General features: G+C 34.6%; 1 protein-coding gene across 6 annotated transcripts in view; it reads right to left on the bottom strand.

The window, feature by feature from the left end:
• The window catches only part of LOC118440794 (uncharacterized), a 166672-nt gene that overhangs the window by 97080 nt on the left and 47687 nt on the right, over positions 1-21905 (bottom strand). For 5 of the 6 annotated variants that reach the window (XM_035864346.2, XM_085657750.1, XM_085657749.1 and 2 more), the window contains one exon: positions 1873-2046. In XM_035864346.2, coding sequence (XP_035720239.2) covers positions 1873-2046 — 174 coding nt within the window. Of the gene's footprint in view, positions 1-1872; positions 2047-20797; positions 21129-21905 lie in introns of those variants that run through there. The other variant, XM_035864351.2, reaches the window with a different exon arrangement.

Genomic DNA, 21905 nt, shown 5'->3' with positions numbered 1-21905 from the left:
AAAAAAAAAAAAAAAAAATAAATAAATAAATAAAAAAAATAAAGATAGTACATGCGTGCGTATGTGCGTTGCTGTATATATATGTGTATGTATGTGTATGTATGTGTATGCGTGTGTGTGTGAGAGAGAGAGAGAGAAAGGGAAACTGTAATTCAGTATTTGTGGTATTGATTGAGCTTATTGACATTTACTATATCCCTTAAAGGTATAAAGTATAAGTAAAAAGAATGTATGACTTCTTCAAAGAAGGATAAAATTTCAAATGGATGAAAAAACTTTTTTTTATCCTCAATCGACCGAGTCAAGACTTATCCTGTAAAAGAATGAAACTTTCGAAATGTTTCGAAGACTCTTACAGAAAGGTTTTATTCTCGGCGAAATAAAGAAGGAAGCTTCCTTAATTTTACTAGTTCGCGAAAGAATTTACTTTGGGTAAAGAAAGAAAGAAAGAAAGAAAGATACAGATAGATAGATATATATCTAGAGAGAGAAAGAGAGAAAGAGTGAGAGAGAGAGAGAGAAAAGAAAAGAAAAGAAAAGAGAAAAGAATTCGTGCACGGTACAAAGTAATTGTGTACAGGTAAAAAAAAAAAAAAAAAAAGAAAAAGAAAAAAAAAAAGAGAAAAAACGAAAAACAAAAAAGAAAACCAAAAAAAAAAGGAAAAAACAAAAAATACAAAAGAAAAGAAGAATAAGAAAAGCTTTTTGCCAACATAGAAAATGTCTTCTTTACTTCCATTGCTTTGCATCGATAACCGGATAATAAATTCAACCACTTTCAGTAGCTCCTTACATCGCTCTCTTTGAAATTATTTTTAATTATACCTTCTTTGTGAAATACGAAATATTCTTATGGAATAATTGTACTATTCTTTACTTTAGACGAGATAAAAATCTGTTGGCGTGAATATCGTTATAACGTTTGTTTTATATGTTTCGAAAGAATAACGATATAAATTAAAATTCTTCGAAATTTCAAATAATAATTTGTCGAGTCAATTAAAACGAACAAATAATAAAAATATATTTCATCCTCGATATTTTTGTTTTATCTATTATATAAATGGACAGTGATAATGTCAAGTATATTTAATATTTTTCATTTGACGTTTCAACGACGACATTAAAAGACAATATTATATAAAATAATTTCAATCTTAATTGATTTCTTTTACGATTAATACCATTATCCTTCGTCGTATTAAATATTCATAGGTATATACTTTATTCACGCTCAATTATATGTTTTCTATTGAATTTAAATTCATCGTTGTTCATACGGATCATATACGATCAATGTAATCATGTAAATTATCATCGATACATTAAAGATTTCCTTGAGGGGGAAAAAAAAAAGAAAATAAAAAAATAAAAGAGAGATCGGATGAGAAACTTTAGAACAGTTATTTAATAATTTGAGAATTTCTGAAAACAAAATTATGTACCGTCATTATGTTTATGTTATAGTGCATGAAAAGAATGTTTGAAAAGATACGTTAGGAATATGAGAAAGGATCATTAATGTGCTCTTCGACAAAGAAATCCTTTTCCTCATTTTGGCTCGTCGAAATTTGAAAGATTAATCGAACGAAGATAAGCTTTTCAGATTAGATTCACAAGAGACTTTGACATGACTTAATTCGGTATAACGATGATACTTTGTGAAAATTCACTATTATATCATATTAACGTCCTGTCATTGTCGAACATATCTGGGAAATCATTAAGAGATAGTAACAGGAAAAGAGAGAGAGAGAGAGAGAGAGAGAGAGAGAGGATGAAAGAGGAAGAAAGAGGGAAAGAGAAGCTATTCTCCATCGTGGAAAGCGTTATAGTAGCGAGGAGCTTTGAGACGAACAGACTTTAACTTACTGTTGGCGCAGTGTTGCTCGAGGCCACATTGAGCGCACCTGTTGGGCGAAGCTGTGCCGCAGCTGCAACCACCGGAGGGTACGCAACAAGCGCACTCGTTGCTAGACGAATTGAAGCTGCAAGCACAGCCCGTTGTGCTCTGCGTCCAAAGGTCCACTTTTCTTTCGGATCCGCCTAAAACAGAATGAAATTTTTCATTCAAAATGTTTAAACGACATTAATCTACGAATACACGTATCATATATAGTAATATTACGAAAAAAGAAAAAAAAGATGAATGGAAATGATAAATATCGTTCTGCTTAGACGATTAAAACGATTAGATGATAATAATAATAATAATAATAATAATAATAATAATAATAATAATAATAATAATAATAATAATAATAATAATAATAATAGTAATAATAATAATAATAATAATAATAATAATAATAATAATAATAATAATAATAATAATAATAATAATAATAATAATAATAATAATCGTAACTCCATTATATTCTTTTAACTTGTCTAATTCTATTAATAAGTTAATTAGAATCAGATAAATCGATAAAGACGATCGTAAATAAGCTCAAACGATTACGACAAATTTACGCGACTTTTGTTTTAGTTCCGTTCGATTGGACGATTGATTTTTTCGTCGATAAAAAGAAAAAAAAAAAAAATTCAATTTTACGGTATATATACACGGAGCGATCTATTGGGTAGGAAACATTCGTCGGTTCGGAAACTCGACGCACTTTTGCAAACAAACAAAGTTGCGATTCAAAGGATTTTTACGTGGAACCAATTCAGGAACCTTTTGTCGGTTGGTTTTGCTGGTACATTCGATTCGTTTTCGGACCGATATTCACGTCACGATATAACGTTTTACGTTTTTCACTGTTGAGTTTGGTTTCTCTGTAGTCTTCTAACTATGTCTGTTTCTCTTCGTCTCTGTACTTCAGTTCTGTCTTCCTTGTTCACGTCGTACTTTTTATTTCTCTCTCTCTCTCTCTTTCTCTCCCGCTCTCGTTCCCTTTCTCTCTTGTATTTTGACATCCCAAGGTAATTGTAAATAGAAACGTGTTGGAAAACAACGTTGCTTGCAAGAAATACGTCTCTCTGACGAGCGATTGTTCATTGTTTTTGCCAACTTTTTACGGAAAACAATCATCCCTTTTTCGAATACGTTCGTTCACAAATTCCTACGAATTTCTTCGTGACTCGTACAGTTAAAGAAGAGAGAGAGAGAGAGAGAGAGAGAGAGAGAGAGAGAGAGAGAAGAAGAAACGTAAAAGGATTCATGTTTAGCATTCGTTTGACAGAAAAAAAAAATGGGCCAACATTGGAGATCAATTTAAAAAGATTACATCGAGAGTGATATATTTAATAGAGTCCTTGTAAAACATTTTCTTATACCGATAAAAATGTGCGTATGTAAAGGAAAACGAAACGATATGTCTACGTGCAAATGGGAAAGAGTTCGACATTTAATAGAGATTTTTGCTTGATTCCGCATAGAAGACGTAAGAGATACGTAAGCGTGATTGATCGTTTGCTTTGAACGAAGAAAATGTGGTTGAGGATAGGCCAGGTGGCCGGAATACGATGTGCCAGAGTACGGAAAAGAGTAAAGAGGAAAGAAGAAGAGGAATAAAAGAGAGAGAGAAAGAGAGAGATAGAGAGAGAGAGAGAGAGAGAGAGAGAGAGAGAAGAAAAGTAAAAAAGGACTAGGAGTAAGGTAAAGGTTCTTTTCTAGAAAAGAAAAAAGGGAAGTGTGAGTTAGATGGGCGGGGAAGGGTGAAAGAAGACATAAATTCCAGAGCAGTGTAAAAAGGGCGTTAAGAGGAGAAGCTCCGGCACCCCCGATATGTCAATATCCCAAGGAAATACGGGAGCGGTACTTGGCCAAAGGGGTAGTAAAAATAAAGAAAACTTTATTGCCAACTCTGCCGCCTTTAGCGTCGCCTAGTCGAGGACGGTGTGCTTTTCTCTCGGCAGAACGAATTTCGGAAAAACTTTTCCAGTTCCGGATGCTTTTTCCTGACCGTGAATGTGCCAGGAGGATATTCGAGAGAGGATTAGATTTCAGGGGATTTTGTGGTGCGAAGGTATTCGGGACAGTGAACGCATAGTAGGGATGAGAGGGAGGGAGGGAGGGAATGAGAGAGAGAGAGAGAGAGAGAGAGAAAAATAGATAGATAGAAAGATCGAGAATGTCTCTATTTCTTTTCTCCGACGAAAAGCCGGACAGTATTCCAAATTGGATTTTTAATCCATCGATCCATGCTCGATTACAAGAGTTTGTTTAAGGAGATATAGATAGGTACATAGAGAGAGAGAGAGAGAGAGAGGGGGGAGGAAAGAGAGAGAGAGAGAGAGAGAGAGAGAGAGAGAGAGAAAGAAAATAAAAGAGAGGAACATCGATATAGGGAAAATAAAAAAAGAAATCTTGGCTGGAAGATCGTGAATGGTACGGTGGATGGAGAGAATAAAATGCGGGAGGATAGTGTACTTTGGAGAAGAAGCGTGCTGGCGCTGCGTCGAAGAAAGCTATTTGTAGAAAGAAACGAAAAAGTGAACGAGAAGAGAATAGTGAGAGAAAGAAAGTGAGAGAGAAAAAGAGACAGAGAGAGAGAGAGAGAGAGAGAGAGAAAGAAAGAGAAGAGACAAGGACGTCTATATAGAGGCGTCGATAAAGGAAATCCAAAGCGAACAAATACACAGGATCTATCTGCTCTTCTATCTTCTTCTTTCTGTCTCTCTCACTCTCTCTCTCTCTCTCTCTCTTTCTCTCTCTCTCTTTTTCTCTTTGTCACTCTCTTTCTCTCTCTCTGTCACTCTCTCTTTCTTTCTCTCTCTTTCTCTCTTGTGTACTCTCGGATTCTTAAATCGTATTCTTACGTATTGTCGTTAGATCTTTTTCTCATGAATTTTACGTTGTCCACTTTCTACGTAAGTATTAGAAAGTATTGCATCTGTACTCTAGATACATACGAATTTATGATTTATCACTGCGGTTAGATACACGAATCACAAATTGGACTAAGTTACTAAAGTGCGCGCGCGCGAGCGCGCCCTCATACGTACGCTAGTATGCGACCGTCACGTAATAGATGTCATGCTGATTAGCATCGGGTATTCCGTTCCAACCCCACTATTACTGGCTATTTGTATTATATATATATATATATATATATATATATATATATATATATATGTATGTATATATCTTCATCGTTGTCCTTGAATATGGATGAGAAATTCATTCATATATATGAACGAGTTTGTAAAATCGTTGCATTTAAAGATATACGTAAACATAGTCTAATCTCGTTGTTATTACGTTTTTTTCGTTCCATGCAAAAATTCATCCTTCAATAAAGCCTTACGAAACGACTTTTTCTTTTTCTTTTTTCTCTTCCTCCTTTTTTTCCCATCTTTTCTCTCTCTCTCTCTCTCTCTCTCTCCCTCTCTCCCTCTCTCTTTCTCATTCTATTTCTCTCTCTTTCTCTCTTTCTTTTTTTTTTTTGGGTCGTTCGCGCGAGTGCGACAGAGAAATCGATTTTTCCGAATTTCCCATTTTATCGTCTTGGACCGCCTTTCCCGGCATTTCATGAAAATATGGTCTCTATCTTTCTTCCTTTTCTCTTTTTTTTTTTTTTTGTATCAATTGGACTTATCTCTCATTCGACCACAAAACTCGATTTCAGCTGAAAATTCGGAAGGTTGGAGAAAGAAGGGAGGGAAGAGGAAGGAGGGAAATGAAGTAAAAAAAAAAAAAAAAGAAAAGAAGAAACAAAATAATAATATTAATAATAATAATAATAATAATAATAATAATAATAATAATAATAATAATAATAATAATAAAGAGAAATAAAAGAAAAAAAAATGAGAAGGGCAAGGAAGTAAAGTCCTGAGAGATATAACGTGATTCCAGGTGGCATCGACTTTCGATAGGTAGGATCCACTTAGTGCTCACTTTGCGTCGACGTTAAATTCTAATGAAGCCGATATACTCTTGCCGAATTTGGAGAGACCCCAAAACCCTAGCTAGAGATGTTTCGAGTGTGTTTAGGAGTTGAGAGAGAGAGAGAGAGAGAGACGGTTTAAACACTATGCTATAAGTTCTTTAGCACGATGTGTACGTGACTATAATAATTTTCGTTCGAACAAGAATGGTACTATCGAGTTCTCTTCTATCTCACTCTCTTTCTCTTTCTCTCTCTCTCTCTCTCTCTCTCTCTCTCTTTCTCTTTCTCTCTCTTCATCTCACAAATTATCTCTCTGTATCACCTAGGCAGCTTGTTCCGCACATTACCATGGTAATAGACAAAACGGTGATCGGCGGACATGTAGGATGGCTTTTCCAAGGCCGTTCATTAGCTTCGATATTGGCACGAAACAAGCATGTAGGAAGTAATGTACAATGTAATTTAGGAAACCCTCCTATTCTCTGTATTCTCATCGTAACCAGTACCAACTCGATTCGTTTCCGCACTGGTTAATCCTTTTGAACAGTATAATAATTTTCTGACTATTCGGATAAATATTTAGTTGCTAATTTCTCTTTCTCTGTCTCTCTGTCTCTCTCTCTCTCTCTCTCTCTTTCTCTTTTATCTTTATCTCATTAAAAGGTCATTTTAATTATTATATTTAGATCTTTCTCCGTTACAAACAACGTTACAATTCATTACTATATTTTATAATGTAAAGTTTAGACATTTGTAAAAACATTTATATACCCCGATAATAGATGTGTTTGTTTGTTGTCGTTAGTATAAATTGATTTGAAAGTGCGAGAAATAACATCCTACATCTATCGAACGTTCAACCGATAATTAGTATTAACAATACTCTCGGAGTTTAGCAATTAAATGATATGTAAGCGTATTGCGGTGTTCGATTTCGAAATTTGCATTGTGGCTATCGAGAGTCGACGTATCGATTATCATGGCTTTGTCGGACACTGGACAGAACTGTATCTACATATGTATGTTTCCCGGGACAGAAAGTCGACGTGTCCTTCGTGAAACAATGTCGGCAGATAATTAGATCATTGCTCTTGCGATTTCCAACGCAAATCGTATTTTTTCTACTTGGTTTTTTTTTTGCCTCTCTTTCTCTCTACAATGTTCTTTTTTTTTTCTTTTTCTTTTGCCTCTCCGTCTCTTCGCTCGTTTTTTTTCCATTTCTTTCTTTCTTTCTTCAATTCTCTTTTCCCTTTCTTTTCTTTTTTCTTTTTCTTTTCTTTTCCTTTTTTCAACGTTTCACGTTCTTCCCTTCTTTGAATATTCGTCCGTTCTTTCGCCGTAAGAAGATCGATGGCTGTCAATTAGGTGGATTAAGTTTTGCTTTTATGATTGGTCACCGGTCACTATGCTACTTGGCATTCTATCCGCATCTCCATGCATTTGCACTTTAATTGGCTTCACACCTAACTCACTCCTTCCTCGCTGACTCTGTCGAACCGTCTCATCTCTCTATCCTTCTCTTATCCTTTCCTTTTTCTTCATGCTCCCGTTATATCTATATATATGTATATACGTTATATATATATATATATATATATATATATATGTATATACATTCACACACATATATGTATATTTCCTCTTTCCATTCTCCTTTTGCTCCATAAATATGTATAATGCTCATGCGAGCATGTACAGATCGTCATAAGATCGTGCAGACGATCGCTTCGGAACAGTTATTTTCCTACAGGAGTTAGACAGTCACGAAACGAACAACGTTTCCAAACTCGAAGACATCTTTGGTGACATTGAGTGATAAATGCGATATTAAACTAACTGGAAGAGTACTACATTCCCTGATGCACATTGCCTCACATAATAATGGAACAGTACGAATTGGATTTGTAGACAATTCAAAGGGGAAATTTGTAATTATAGTATAGCGCACTTGTTACTGTCCCGTTTTTCTTTTTCTTTTTTTTTTTTTTTTTTTTTTTTTTTTTTAATTATTATTAAAAGTATTCTTATTATTATTATTTTTTACTTTTTCCTTTTATCCTTCTTATACCATAACGAATACAATCCTATGTAATTCGTTTACATTATTATTTATGTACACTTTCTAGTATAGGTATTATCGCTTTAATGAGTTCTCGATATCGGCGTTCCATGAAGTTTGACTAATCGTTCTCGTCGTACAAGGGAAACCAAGCGAGGCCAATTACCTTTATCGGTATAGGTTAGAAACAACGGTTTTCGTGCTACATGCAACCAACCCCTTACAAGCCCCCAATGGTTGACGTCGACGAGTTATCATAATCGGCTTTGGCGTAATGCCGAACATCCGTGGAAATATAAAGCTGATTTCCATTTGGATGGACAAATCGTATTTCTAAGACAATGAATTTCTGACTATTCGTTAATATGCGCAAAACTTATAGGATTATGTTCCAATACCCTTTTATTTTTATTTCTATCGTTATTAACGAACAAACGAATATATATATATATATATATACATGTATATATATGTATAACATTTTTTAGATTTTTCTCGTTTCATTTCACAATGAAATAAATTAACTAATATCCAATAATATCTGATTTTAACATTTCGTAATACTTTGTTCAAGCATCGTTTGCATTGGGTCGTTTGCATCGGATTAAGAAGAAATTGTGAAAGTAATAACACGAATCGAGAGAAATTTATGGGATCCATGAGATCCTACGAATATCTTGTAAACGTCTGCGATTATTGGTATTCCAACGAGGTACGTATTACCCACGAATGATATTTGGAAACATTTCTAGTTGGGCAGAACTATCGATTCGAATAGATTCTACATGTAAGTGGATCGATAATTCCTGTCCCTCTCTCTCTCTCTCTCTCTCTCTCACCCTATCTCTATCTCTTTCTTTTCGAATGCACGTGATACAGACTAGTACGGCAGTGCGCTCAGATGAAAGCTTCGAACATGAAAAACTTCGATCGTAAGAGAAAGAGAAAAAATAAATAGAGAGAAAGGAAAAAACAAAACTAAAAAAAAGAAAAGAGGAAAGAAAAAAGGAAAAGGGAGAAAAAAAAAGAGAGAGAGAAAAGGAAAAAATGAACGAAACGTAACGAAACGAAACGTAACGAAACGAACGAACGGCTAAGGTAAAAAATTTCAACCGTTCCTACGTACGAGCTGAGTTAAACCTCATGGATTTCGAGATAGGTATTTGGAAATTCTATCGTGGATTAAATAAGAGAAGACTCAGAGAGAGAGAGAGAGAGAGAGGGAGAGAGAGACTCCGTTATATATAATTTTGCGCCCGAAGTATTGACGTTCGGACGTGAATCTTTTTTGCCCTTTTTATTTATTTATTTATTTATTAATTATTTCTTTTTTCTTCTCCGTTTCATCGAGCATTATAACACATTATTATGTCTTGTCTTCTTAACGAAGAGAGATGCGAAGAGGAAGGGGTCGGGGGAAAAGTGTAATGGGGTGGAGGGGATAGAAGGGAACAGCAGAATGAAGAAGGATTAGAATGAATGCGATGATATTGATACCGATTATAAGCGTGCAATTCTACGAAAAATTTTGCAAATAAAATTGATAAAAAAATTCGAAGGAATTGGTGAAAAGAAAAATTATTTTACAGTGCGTAAAATTCAATGGTATCGTTTTGGAAAAAGTTTGAAAATTTGTCGGGTTTATTTTCGTATCGACGATGAATGTTCCAAGTGTACTTCAAAGTTTCCTCTTTCTCTCTCTCTCTCTCTCTCTCTCTCTCTTCTTCTTCTTCTTCTTCTTCTTCTCTCTTTTTCTCTTTTTATGGTACGATCGATGTATCATTCGAGAGCGGACGATCCCTGGCGATAAATACTCGGGGAAATAGCAACCTCTACATAAGAGAAAGAGAGAGATAGAAAGAGAAAGAGAGCGAGAGAGAGAGGGAGAGAGAACGCGTACTGGAGTTCGGTCCGGTCGATTGAATGTGACCATGCGATCGGCACTTTAGAAAAGCTCCGTTGAAAACTTCCTGACCAACATGGCTTTCTCAGATAAACCATAAGCCCTGACCTTTGTCGAAAGAACGGAATAAGGCGGTTATCTTTTCTTTACGTTGTCGCTACCGCTGCAGTCGCTGTTGAAAACTCGATCGAGCATCCATATCGGTTGGATGGCGGCGTTTGGACGGTAAGAAATCTCTGCTCTTCTTGCTTTTTCATTTATGAACGATATAAAACGTTAACTTTAAGAAAGAATCTTTACTTTTCCATTGATCTCGAACTAATCGGCAAAGGATATCTTTTTGGTGTATTATAAAATTTATCTTCTCTCGTCTTCGTGCTTTCCCTTTTCCTCGTTACGACGACGATACTAAAGTTCGTTTATTAGAAGGGGCATTTAGAGGATGGAAAGAAAGAAAGAAAGAAAGAAAGAAAGAAAGAACGAACGAACGAACGAAAGAAAGAAAGAAAGAAAGAAAGAAATAGAAAAGAAGAAAAAAAGAGAGAAGAGAAAAAGAAGAAAAAAAAACGGAAAAGAAATAAAGAAACCATTTTATCGTGCAGACCTATCGGAAGGAAAGCCGGATGAAACTTTAATCCGGAATTGGAAAGGGGGCAAAATCTTTTTCTCTTTTCACTACGAATGAACGAATCTACGAACGAACGAACGAATGAACGAACGAACGAACGAACGAACGAACGAACGAACGAACGAACGAACGAAACGGAAATAAACTTTTGAACTTACGAATTACACATTTTATTTCTATCCTTCGTGAATATTTTTTGACGCTCTATCAATGATTCCTAAGGGAAATCTATCGAAAAAAAAAAAATGCGAATCATACTGTATACATCTGATGAGATATTAAATATCAAAAATTCTTTGAGTATGAACGATCATAAGGGTTTGATCATACGATTACACGAGGTATGATTTTTGTAATGTCAATCGTGAGTTTTAAAAATTGACTCTTGATTGTTTTCTTTTCTTTCTTTTTTTTTTCTTTTCTTTTTTCTTTTTTTTTTACATGCTAAAAAATAAATCCTTATGAGAAAGTAAATGTATGCGTGAGACAGCTTGAAAAGATAGAGAAAAAGGAGGAAAGGCGTGTGGGCGTAAGGGCAAGGGGAGAAGGTAGGTGGAAGGAAGGAAGGAAGGAAGAGACGTTGGGCCGATGTTACGAGGATCTCGGCTTGAAATATCACGTTCCTAATGCACTGAGGCAAAAAATACCCCTTTGCCTCCCTCCGCTGTACTCTGCCACCCATTTACAAGTGGAGTGATGAGGACAGGGGTTAGAAAGTGGTAGTCGTCCGTGCAACAATGCTAACCGTATATCAGCCGTCCGAGTTTTCTCTTTCTCTCTCTCTCTCTCTCTCTTTCTTTCACTTACCCTCTCTCTCTCTCTCTCTCTCTCTCTCTCTCTCTCTCTTTCTCTTTCTCTTCTTCCTTTATCTATTTGCGTATACCTTTCTCATTCACCTTATGTTACAAAGCTACAACACGGCGGCTAACTAAACCAAATGAACGCGGTTGAGACAAAGGAGTAACTATGACGTGTCCTACGTAAAATGAACAATCTGCCGTAGCGACGTTGAGAGAAAAGTGAATTCACACTAACGACGTTCTACGAACCGTAAAAACCATTATACGTATTTCCCCATCGATCTCTCTTCGTTAGCCTCGCTTACAATCTCAAACCTTAATTTCGTGCTAAATCATAGAATTTAGTTTTGTTTATTATACCTAACTACCGTGAACTATTTTCATTTCGAAACGTACGTACGTACATACATACATATATACGTTCAAAAATATGATATTAATAAAAAAATTTTGTTACATCGATGTACGAAGTTTGACGATATTACTCGTCTATTAGAAATTGCGAATATCTATCCAATAGAAACGAAGTAAGTATCTATGATGACTATAACTTTATACGTCATCTTCATAAGATAAAAATTAACAGTGCAGAGAATTAAAATTAAAAGGGAAAGAGGAATCTTTAATATGATTATACGAAATATTTAAACAGATGTAATAAAATCTGTTAAAATTAAATTTGATGAATAACGAATGTATGAGTCTGAAAATTATGTGAAGATTTGATTCATTGACGAGGACATTTTTATTCTAAAGTTATAAGTTCGTTGGTGGTAATAAAATGATTAAAGTGAGGAAAGATAAAGAGAATGAGTGAGAGTGAGAGAGTGAGAGAAAGAGAGAGAGAGAGAGAGAGAGAGAGAGAGAGAGAGAGAGAGAGAGATAGAAAGAGAGAGAAGTTTAGAACTCTACAAAAGTTCGCTTAGATCAATAGTGTCGAATTCCGCTCGTTAGAGGTCGGCTGTAAGGCCACACGTCGTCGTGTTACTTTGGGACGCACATGCAAGGCTAAACTACGAGAAGGTAACATGCTTGACAGAATAGTAGTTCGTCCGAGTTAGTCCTTTCCTTCTTCCCTGAAGAGAGTGTTAGTAGTAGTAGTAGCAGTAGTAGTAGTAGTAGTAGTAGTGTAGTAATAGTAGTGGTCCTTAGTGTTTGTGTGAGGTAGGTCTTTGGGATCGGAGCCAACTATCAGTATTATGTGCGGACCAATGCTGCATTATGTCTCGCTGACTATGGCGCATACCAGATATCCTTGAAAACGAACTTCGGATGCGACGTTTCTTGACACTTCCTCGAACTTCTTTCTTTGGTGAAGGTATTTATTCGCGCGTGCCTCTTTCCTCCTCGAGAAATTCTACGATCGAGACGCGAACTGAATTTGAAGCGAATGGAATTCGTGCTTGCTATCTTTGATCAGTATTACGGTTATTACACAAGGTACACGGGAAACTTTATTAAGAAGAGAGAGAGAAAAAAAAAGAAAAGAAAAAACAAAAGAACTGTAAAGATAAAAATTTTGTTTTTTTTTTTTTTTTTTTTTTTTTTATTTTTTTTTTTTTGAATTCTTCGACCTCTTTGATCCTCTCTATCATTTGTCGAGAATCGAAGAAAACTAGATCGTTTGTTTTATAGTTAATTTATCGAATAAAATCGGAAGAAAGAAAGATTACGTTCTCTAAGGATAAAACGATCGATCGATCGATCGATCGATCGATCGACCAAAACCATTGCTTTAGCTAGCTTCGTTCGCTCTGGTAACAATGATTAGTCTTCGTTAATGTAGAACGAAATTCTCTGGGGAAAGCAAACGTATGTACAAGACTGCGGAAAAAGAGCGGTGGATCTAAACATTTGTGACTTTGATCGATGTCCTAGGAAAAAGGGGGTCAGTGTAGCCATTCTCCAACGAATACCTATGTTCTCTCTATTGTTGTAGGAAATAGTTAAATAAAAGATAACCAAACGTACGTATTTTACGATTATCTCTATTGCCATTCATTTATCGTGTACTATTTCGAAATAATCTACAATCCTTTTTTCTTTGTTACCTGATAAAACAGATTAACACGCGATTATCGTCACAACGATCGGAGATAACGGAAGATAAAACTATTGAATTACCTTATTCTCACTTCTCACATTGAAGAAGATCGAAGACTTACCAGAAGTAGTAATAAATCGAACGAAGTTAGACATTCGATTTAAAGGCGTTGTCCAGGATTTCACCAGAGATTTTTTTTTTTCTTTTCACCTTTACTCTCCCATTCTTTTTTCTTTTATATGCCATACAATTTAATCTCGCTAATGCTATCCCGCGTACCCATTCTCTCCCTCTCCCTCTCTCTCTCTCTCTCTCTCTTTTTCTCTTTTTTTTTCCGGAAAAAATGAAGAAAAATTCGACTGTAATAATTCACCAATTTTGGTTTGGCCGACCTTTCACGAGCTTTGTGATTTGATTTAATCGATAAAACGATTTGCCAATCCGACGAGTTAACTTGATTTACTTATCTCCTTCGGTGTATATCGAATAAACAAATATTTGCTTAATTTAGTTACGAATTTCTACTACTATTCCTGTAGGGAGTTTACGTTAATCATTCTCTCTCTCTCTCTCTCTCTTTCTCTGTTAATTCGATCGGAATACACTTCATTACTCTCGACGAGCCGCGTAATCTAGGATTAAATTTTTACTTTCCCTCTATCTTCCTCTCTTTCTCTCTCTCTCTCTCTCTCTCTCTCTCTCTCTCTTGTTCATTTTAAATTTCTATTTTTTTTTTCTTTTCTTCTTCTATTCATCGAATCGTGGAACACGAGAGAAATACGTCGTATCGTTTGAGAATCTATCACAACTCTATATATAAATCAAAGAGAAAAAGTATTCACGTGGCTTTTCGTTCGTTCACTTTCCCATTCAGTCGCTTTCCCGTTTCGTTCGCTTTCTCGTGCGTTCGTTCAACGTTTATGAGAAATATCGATAATTTACTGAGAGATCAGAGAGCACGGCGGGGTATGGCGGGAAGGTGGTGTGGGGGGGAGGATGGTGGTGGAGGAGATAGGTAGAGCGACTAAGCGAAGCTAGCATACATTGCCGATCATTATTTGCAGATGTTCGCTACGAGACCAATAGCGTAACGTTTGCGACTGTTGACTATATATATATATATATATATATATATATATATATATATATATATATACATATATATATATGTATATGTGTGTGTATATGTATGAAAGCTGAGAACAACACGTCGCCAGCTGAGAATTGTACGCGTTAGTCGTTCCATCTGCGTGTCATCGCTTTGCGATATATTGAGTACTAATGAGCTCTTGCAGCCGTTGTTTCTCCCTTCGTTACATGGCATCTATTTTCAGAAAGAGAGAGAAAAAGAGAGAGAAAGAGAGAGAGAAAGAGAGAGAGAAAGAAAAACGGTATATAAAATATCGTTGGTTCGAAATATTCGCAAAAAAAAAGGAGAAAAAATAGCTCAAAAAAAATAAAAAATGGGAAAAAATATATTCGTCGATGGCATATATATATATATATATATATTTTTTTTTTTTCTATTAATTCATTTCCCTTTGAAAAAATGTTATCTTCTTCGCTTTTGACGAGTACGAATTCTTCGAGTATTTAATAAAGGAAATTTATGAGAAAAACTTCTCTCTCACTGTCTCTCTCCCTCTCTCTCTCTCTCTCTCTCTCTCTTCTTTTTTTTTTTATCATGCTTCCTTTTGACTCTCTCTCTCTCTCTCTCTCTCTCTCTCTCTCTCTCTCTATACTTCTCGCCCGTCCCTCCACCCGTCCTCCTATCATCGGTACATGCTCATCAAGTAAATCAAAATAATTCAACATCCTTTTTTTTCATCCGTTGGCCAAGTTATGAGAAACATAAGATGATATCCAACAAGAGGGTGTACATCTCTCCCCTTACAGTACTATACACTTCGCGACGCCGTTAGTCACTTCGATGGCTCGTAAAGCCGACAAATCGTTTCTACTTAGAGTTATTTAAACCTACAGTAACCATGCGAGTTGGCCCCAACCAAAAAGGATAACGTCCTCTAGTAACAGGTTACTTTCTCTTGTAAATATTATTGAATATGTCATCGAGTGAAAATACGTACTTACTTAAGGTAAATACATTTTTTACATTAAAAAAGTTATTCCAGACAGTGATCAGAGTTAATGCACTTAACGCGCTATATAAAACATACTAACCATTTCGTATACTGTAGTAATAATAATAATAATAATAATAAAAAAAAATAAAAAAAATAAAAAAAAAAAAACAACAACAACAACAACGTGAACAACGGTATGATTTCTTTTCCTTTGTTTTACGATTATATTACTTTTTTTCTCTCCTTTAGCCTTTTTTCCCCCCTCCTCTCCCTTTACCTCCTGCATTTCTGTCGTATCTTTTTTCTTTTTTCTTTTTTCTTTTTTCTTTTTTTTGTTTTTTTTGGTTTTTTTTTTTTTTTTCATTTACGAATATCTTACTTGGATCAATTGTCAATAATAAGAAAACGTTGGCTTTCGTGATGCACGTTGTTGTTTTCAAATCTTACGAATTGTAAGATACGTATACATGAAGGACAATGTTTTTACATCAGAATAAAATAAATATTTTAAACGAGTTTAATCTTTCTCGCGTCGTTTCTTCTTTTTCCATTCGTTTAATATTATTCCCTTTCTTTCTCTATCCGACAGTTTTTCCCAATATATTTTATAGTTTCGCATATATTTCTTTATCATTTTTCGCATTAAAAATGAAATATACTCATAAATCCGAAAGTTCCTTTATTAGATCGAGCTCACTTCCATTCGAAGCATATATTTATTCTTCTTTTAGATGGGATTATTATTTATATCAAAAGTTGTCAAAAAAAAAAAAAAAAGAGAAAAAGAGAGAGAGAGAGAGAGAGAAAAAGGTAGACAAAATGAGAAAAATAACAGTATCGTTTGACGATGGAAAATTTATCAACAATATAAAATGATTAACGAAAAAGAAAAAGTATTACGATGTAATATGATCGTTTAACATTAAATAGAATTAATGTTCATTGAATTTCCAATGATATTATATCGTTCGATTTTAGGAACGTCTAATTAATCATTTTTCAATATTCTCCTGGCTATTTTGAGATTTAGCTTATGCAAAAGGTATCGTTCAATGGTTAAAATAAAACACTCGAAATCTTTAGCAAGGATCTTTACTTAAGAAATGGTAAGTGGCAAGAGACGCGTACTGATAGGCTCTTTAATAATCCTAATATCATTCCTTATTATCTCAGGCAAGAAGCAGAAACAGGACCCATTACGTTTCTGCAAGCCGGCGAACAAGCTTATATACTTCTATCCTCTTCTATCCTTCCTTTAGCTTCTGCTTATCTTACTCTCTTCCTCTTATCTCTTTTTCGCTCTCTTTCTCTCTTTCTCTCTCTCTCTCTCTCTCTCTCTCTCTCTCTCTATATATATATATATATATATATATATATATATATCTTTCTTTCTCTTCTACTAGCAACACAGTATTACATTTATGCAACGAACGTGAAAATGCAAGGTGAACCGCTTATGTATAAACGATGCAAAAGCATTACCTACTTTCCAAATGGCATCCCTTAACAGTTGAGATCATCGTGATTATTACAATAAAAATTTTCTTCCTGTTTTTCCTTGGTGATTTTCTCTCTTACAATTTTCCTCTACGATATAAATAGACAACGAGTGTGTTAAGTGAATCTATTTATAACCTGACTTAATAATAATAATAATGATGATGATGATGATAATAATAATAATAATAATAATAATAATAATAATAATAATAATAATAATCGACGAATATAATATATTACATCGATCTTTGTTTCTTTAAACAATTTGGTAGAGAAATAAAATATTAATTGAACATATTTCGATTAGAAATTAACAAATTTAATTATATACGAACTTATGAGAATTATAAATAGATATATAAAAGGGTATTTAATCGAAGGATTTGATCATAATTAGAAATGAACATTTTACGTTTAGATCAGGTACGATGGTCCGTCCATTTATATGCGTGAGGATGCATCAATTTCACGAATGCTTTATATGCCAAAGGTCCAATTCGAAATTTACATACGTATATATATATATATCTACATGGATAAATTCGAGGTAGCATCAATGAAATTATAGTTTATCTCTCGTCGAAAGTTGAAATATTAATTTTCCATTAATTCTAAAATCTATAAATATTAAAGCAAAAGACGGAGAGAAAGTAGATAGAGAAGTTATTATTGAAATTTTGTAAGGAATTATTATAAATTAATAAAGAACTTTTATCTTCATTTAATCGTATTTATCTATATTATTTAAAATAATTAAGAACTAGATTATTATTTATAGATTACTAATACAAATCGAGTATATTGTTATATGATAACATTTTAATTAATCAAAAGTTTTTCTCTCAAGAAAAATATTTGATTTGCACTTTTTCCCATGTAAGAGATTCCCATCTATTACATTTCATTTTAGTTCAGAGTCCTACAAAGACTATAACATTGTCCTTACCTATGTTATGTCTCATTCATTACCCTTCTCAACTTTTTATTTTCATTGGCTATTTACAACTATTATATGTTTACTTGTCGTTGTAAAGTAGCGTTCACATCGTGCCGAAAGTTTTATAGGAACTGTTTTAACAAATTGAAACTTTTTGGAGTAATGTTTTATTACAATGAAGATCGTCTTTCCTTCTTTCTTTCTTTTCATTTCTTTTTATCTTTTTTTTCTTTTTTTTTTCTTTTTATTTTTTTCTTTCTTTCTTTCCTTCTATCTTTCTTTTTATTTGCTCTTCTTGCAAAGAGTAAGTAGGACGAAGAAAAGACGTAGCAGTTATGTAGATAGTAGCAAAAAAGGCTAATGTAAAGTTCACTAGAGCGGAAGTTTTAATCTTCCTCAGAGATGATCGTCGAACCTATCCAGACTCCTTGCAGTATTAACTTCTGTGTATCCGTATATATATACATATATATATTTTCTCTCTCTCACTCTCACTCTCACTCTCTCTCTCTCTCTCTCTCTCTCTCTCTGTGTCTGTCTATCTGCTTCTTTTTCCTTTATCTTTTTAGATTTCTTTAGAATATCAAGTCGAGTTAGTCATTTTATCTTATCTTATTTTTATTTTTATTTATTTTTTTTTTCCCCCGATCAAACTCTACCTTAATCTTTTTCTTATCCCTTGAACTTCCTCGACGTTAAAACGTTTTAATAGGGATCTAAGTTTGTGTCGGTCGTACCGGAAATGAGGTTAATCGATGCGCAATGCAACTGCCTGTACATCCGCCTTTATACAGAAATGGAATCATCTTATCCCTTTCTCCATGGTAGAACTGGACCTGAAGTTATATCATTGTACGGACAGCTCTGGCATGGATTGCGTACTAATTATATTAGCGTATCAAGACAAAGGGAGATAACGGTATCGTGATATGTCAGATATGTAAATTCATCGCAATATCATTTCATAATGTTCTTAATGCATCTTTAATATAAACAAATGCAAATCTATGACTATTATATATAATAATAACATAACTTTCATATAAACAATAATCTAAGATCTAAAGAAGGAAAATCATTATAACAGTTATTCATAGTTAATTTTCCAACGTGAGATTATATATAATGTTGAATAATAGTGACTAAAGATTTTAAAAAGTATTCCTTCGTTTCTATCATCCCGTTTCTCTAACTTTTGCCTTTATAATAAGTGTTTGAGTTTAACGCGTAATCGTTCAAGCGTATTTCTTTGAAATTAATCATACTCCATTTCTTAGAGGATTATTTCATTCATCCGGAGATAAGAATATCAAGAAACCGTTGGAGCTTGCCGAAGAAGAAGGGAAAGTGTGATGCGAGGAATACGCGCCAAGACGGATGGAACTCGAATTTACACTGAGAGTAATTTAACCGAATTCTGGTAAAGTTTACCACCTTAGTTTTCTGGGGCAAAAGTTCATCCTTCTGGAAATAGACTAGTTATAAAATATTTAAGATGCTTAGATAAAATTAAGCATCGCGTTGCTTTTCTCTTATATTTTAGACATAAAGTATTCTATATGACATTAAAACGATTAATTAACAATCTGTTTATATCTTTTTTTTTTCTCTCTCTCTCTCTCTTTCTCTCTCTTTTTCTTTTTTTTTTTTTTTTATTTTTTTCTTTTTTTTTCTTCGAGGATTTCGATATGCGATATGAGAATTTCAATATGATCGATTAGTAAATGTCGAAATGTAGTTTATTGTAGGGGTTTGGCGAATTGCTTACCCAACCATCCGTGGATCGAAAAAGCACTGATAGTGGTGGGTGGTATCGTTCGAGGATTTGCAGAGACCCTAACTTAAGCATAGCTATATTCGCGAAGCGAATCGAATCGAATTGAGAGAAGTAGGGAGAAAGAGAGAGAGAGAGAGAGAGAAAGAGAGAGAGAGAGAGAGAGAGAGAGACGGGATCACTTGAAACGATTGTCGTCGGCTTTCCTGGAAACTCGAGGTATGGTAATCAGGAAACATTTCCGATCTCAGGGCGGAATCACACACAAGGAAGCCGGCATAAATTAGTCTTCGCCGAAGCTCCGTATTTCCGCTGGACCGATAATTGGCTTAGCCGACAAAAAGAGAGAGAGAGAGAGAGAGAGAGAGAGAGAGGGAGAGAGAGAGAGGGAGAGACAGGGAGAGGGAGAGGAGGAGTCAGAGGTAGAGAAGTCCCTGCAGGTTAGACAATAGAGAAATTCTCTCCTTTTGCGAAAGTCCTTACCTTCGTACTTGCAAACCTCATTCGCCCGTCATTGCTTTCTAATCAATTTCTACAAAGAGACTAAATTATTAAGCCGTTAATTTCGTACTCTTTGTTTAAAGAGAATACCGTTTATAATTATCGAAAGTAACGATACCTATTCTTGCAAAATTAATTAATGATTTTATAATTTTTTCTCTTTTTCTTTTTGACCGATCATCTTCATCTTTTCTCAAATTCATTAATATCATTCAATTTCAACTATGATTTAAATAATTCAGACAGAGATTCATGTCGTTCGAAATGATATTATATCGATTGAAAAACTTTTCCTGTATGATTTGATTCAAAATCAGAAATTGTGTTTTAGGTCGGGTATGAAACAAAGTTATGTTTCAATGTATATAAAAGGTAACCCAAACGACGCTGGTCGTGTCTGATCGATGTTTCAGCTATTTTATTTTTGTTTTGTTTTCGATTCAACGTGCAGAAAAATCTCGGTGATCTATTCATGCACAACGGAAGCTGGTATACAAGTTAGCTACGTTCTTTCTCTCTCTCTCTCTCTCTCTCTCTCTCTCTCTCTCTCTCTCTCTCTGTTTTTTTTTCGTTTCACTCTGTTGCATACTCTAGTTTGAGAAAAGCTCGGTCGTTGGCGAAAAGTTGGAATTAACGTTCTAAAACGCGTAACGCAGTAAAACGTGATAACTAGGTAATTAAACTTTGTACGGTTCGAGTGAAAAAACTATACGAAAAATGTCATTACCTTCTTTTGATTTCTTTTAAATCCAACTCCTATCTTTCTATTTCTCCCTCTTTCTTTTTTTTTTCTTCTTCTTCTTCTTCTTAAATCGTTAACATTCAGGTTAGTTTTGGTCGGTTGGTTGGTACCCGCAAGATATACTTCGTCTCCGGAATTGCGGCAGGATTTTGACCATGCTTTTAACAGATCCAACGTTTTCGTTCAAATTGAAGCTACCATCGGGGTTCACTCCATTCCGGTGAATTAACGAACGTAATTCGCGCTCCGTGATTTTAAGTGGACCATAAGAGATCGTTTCGTCTATCCCTTAGGAAATTCTAACGTGTACGCTCGAAGAATGTTTATATATGGACTAACAGAAATTGCTTTTCGTATGTTTACATGACCTTTAACGACAGAAGTTTCTCATATTTCTGATTGGTGACATTTATGTGTGTATACATATATATATATATATACGTATATATGAATGTATGCAAACATAAACGAGAGAACGTAAAAGTGAATGAGTGAGAGAGATAGAGAGAGAAAGAGAGAGAGGTAGAGAGAGAAAGAGAGAGAGAGGTAGAGAGAGAAAGAGAGAGAGAGGTAGAGAGAGAAAGAGAGAGAGAGGTAGAGAGAGAGAGAGAGTCTTTTCTAATAAGCCATTTCTAAGCTGCAAAATTCGTGAAAAGATATATATATATATATGTATGTATATATTTGTCGTTGCCAACGTTACGTGGGTAAATACGTGGGTGTACATAAAAGTTACCAGACATTCGATATCTTGGAAAGCTTATAAAACTAGAAAGACGTAGACGACGGAGTAACGACATTTTTCGCAAGTACCTGTTCCTTTCCCTCTTCTGTCGTAAACGTATCCACGATGCACATTCTTTTCCCGACGTATATATGTAAGTACATGAGTCGAGAAAGGAAAACCAACATCCTCTTCACAGTAGGTAAGAAAAGTCAGCGAGCATTTTCATCGTTGTACCATCGTTGTAACCATCCAAAGATATTTCGTTTTGACGGAGTGCCGGAGTTTGTTTCTCCTGTCGTTTTCTATTTTACGTCTTCTTTTGATTTTCGACAACGTTGAAAAGTCATATTTCAAAGCTTCTTAAAA

Source organism: Vespa mandarinia, chromosome 6 (assembly GCF_050613455.1).
Source record: "Vespa mandarinia isolate Hongniang chromosome 6, ASM5061345v1, whole genome shotgun sequence".
Taxonomy (NCBI): Eukaryota; Metazoa; Arthropoda; class Insecta; order Hymenoptera; family Vespidae; genus Vespa; species Vespa mandarinia.
This window is presented reverse-complemented; position numbering and strand designations above follow the sequence as displayed.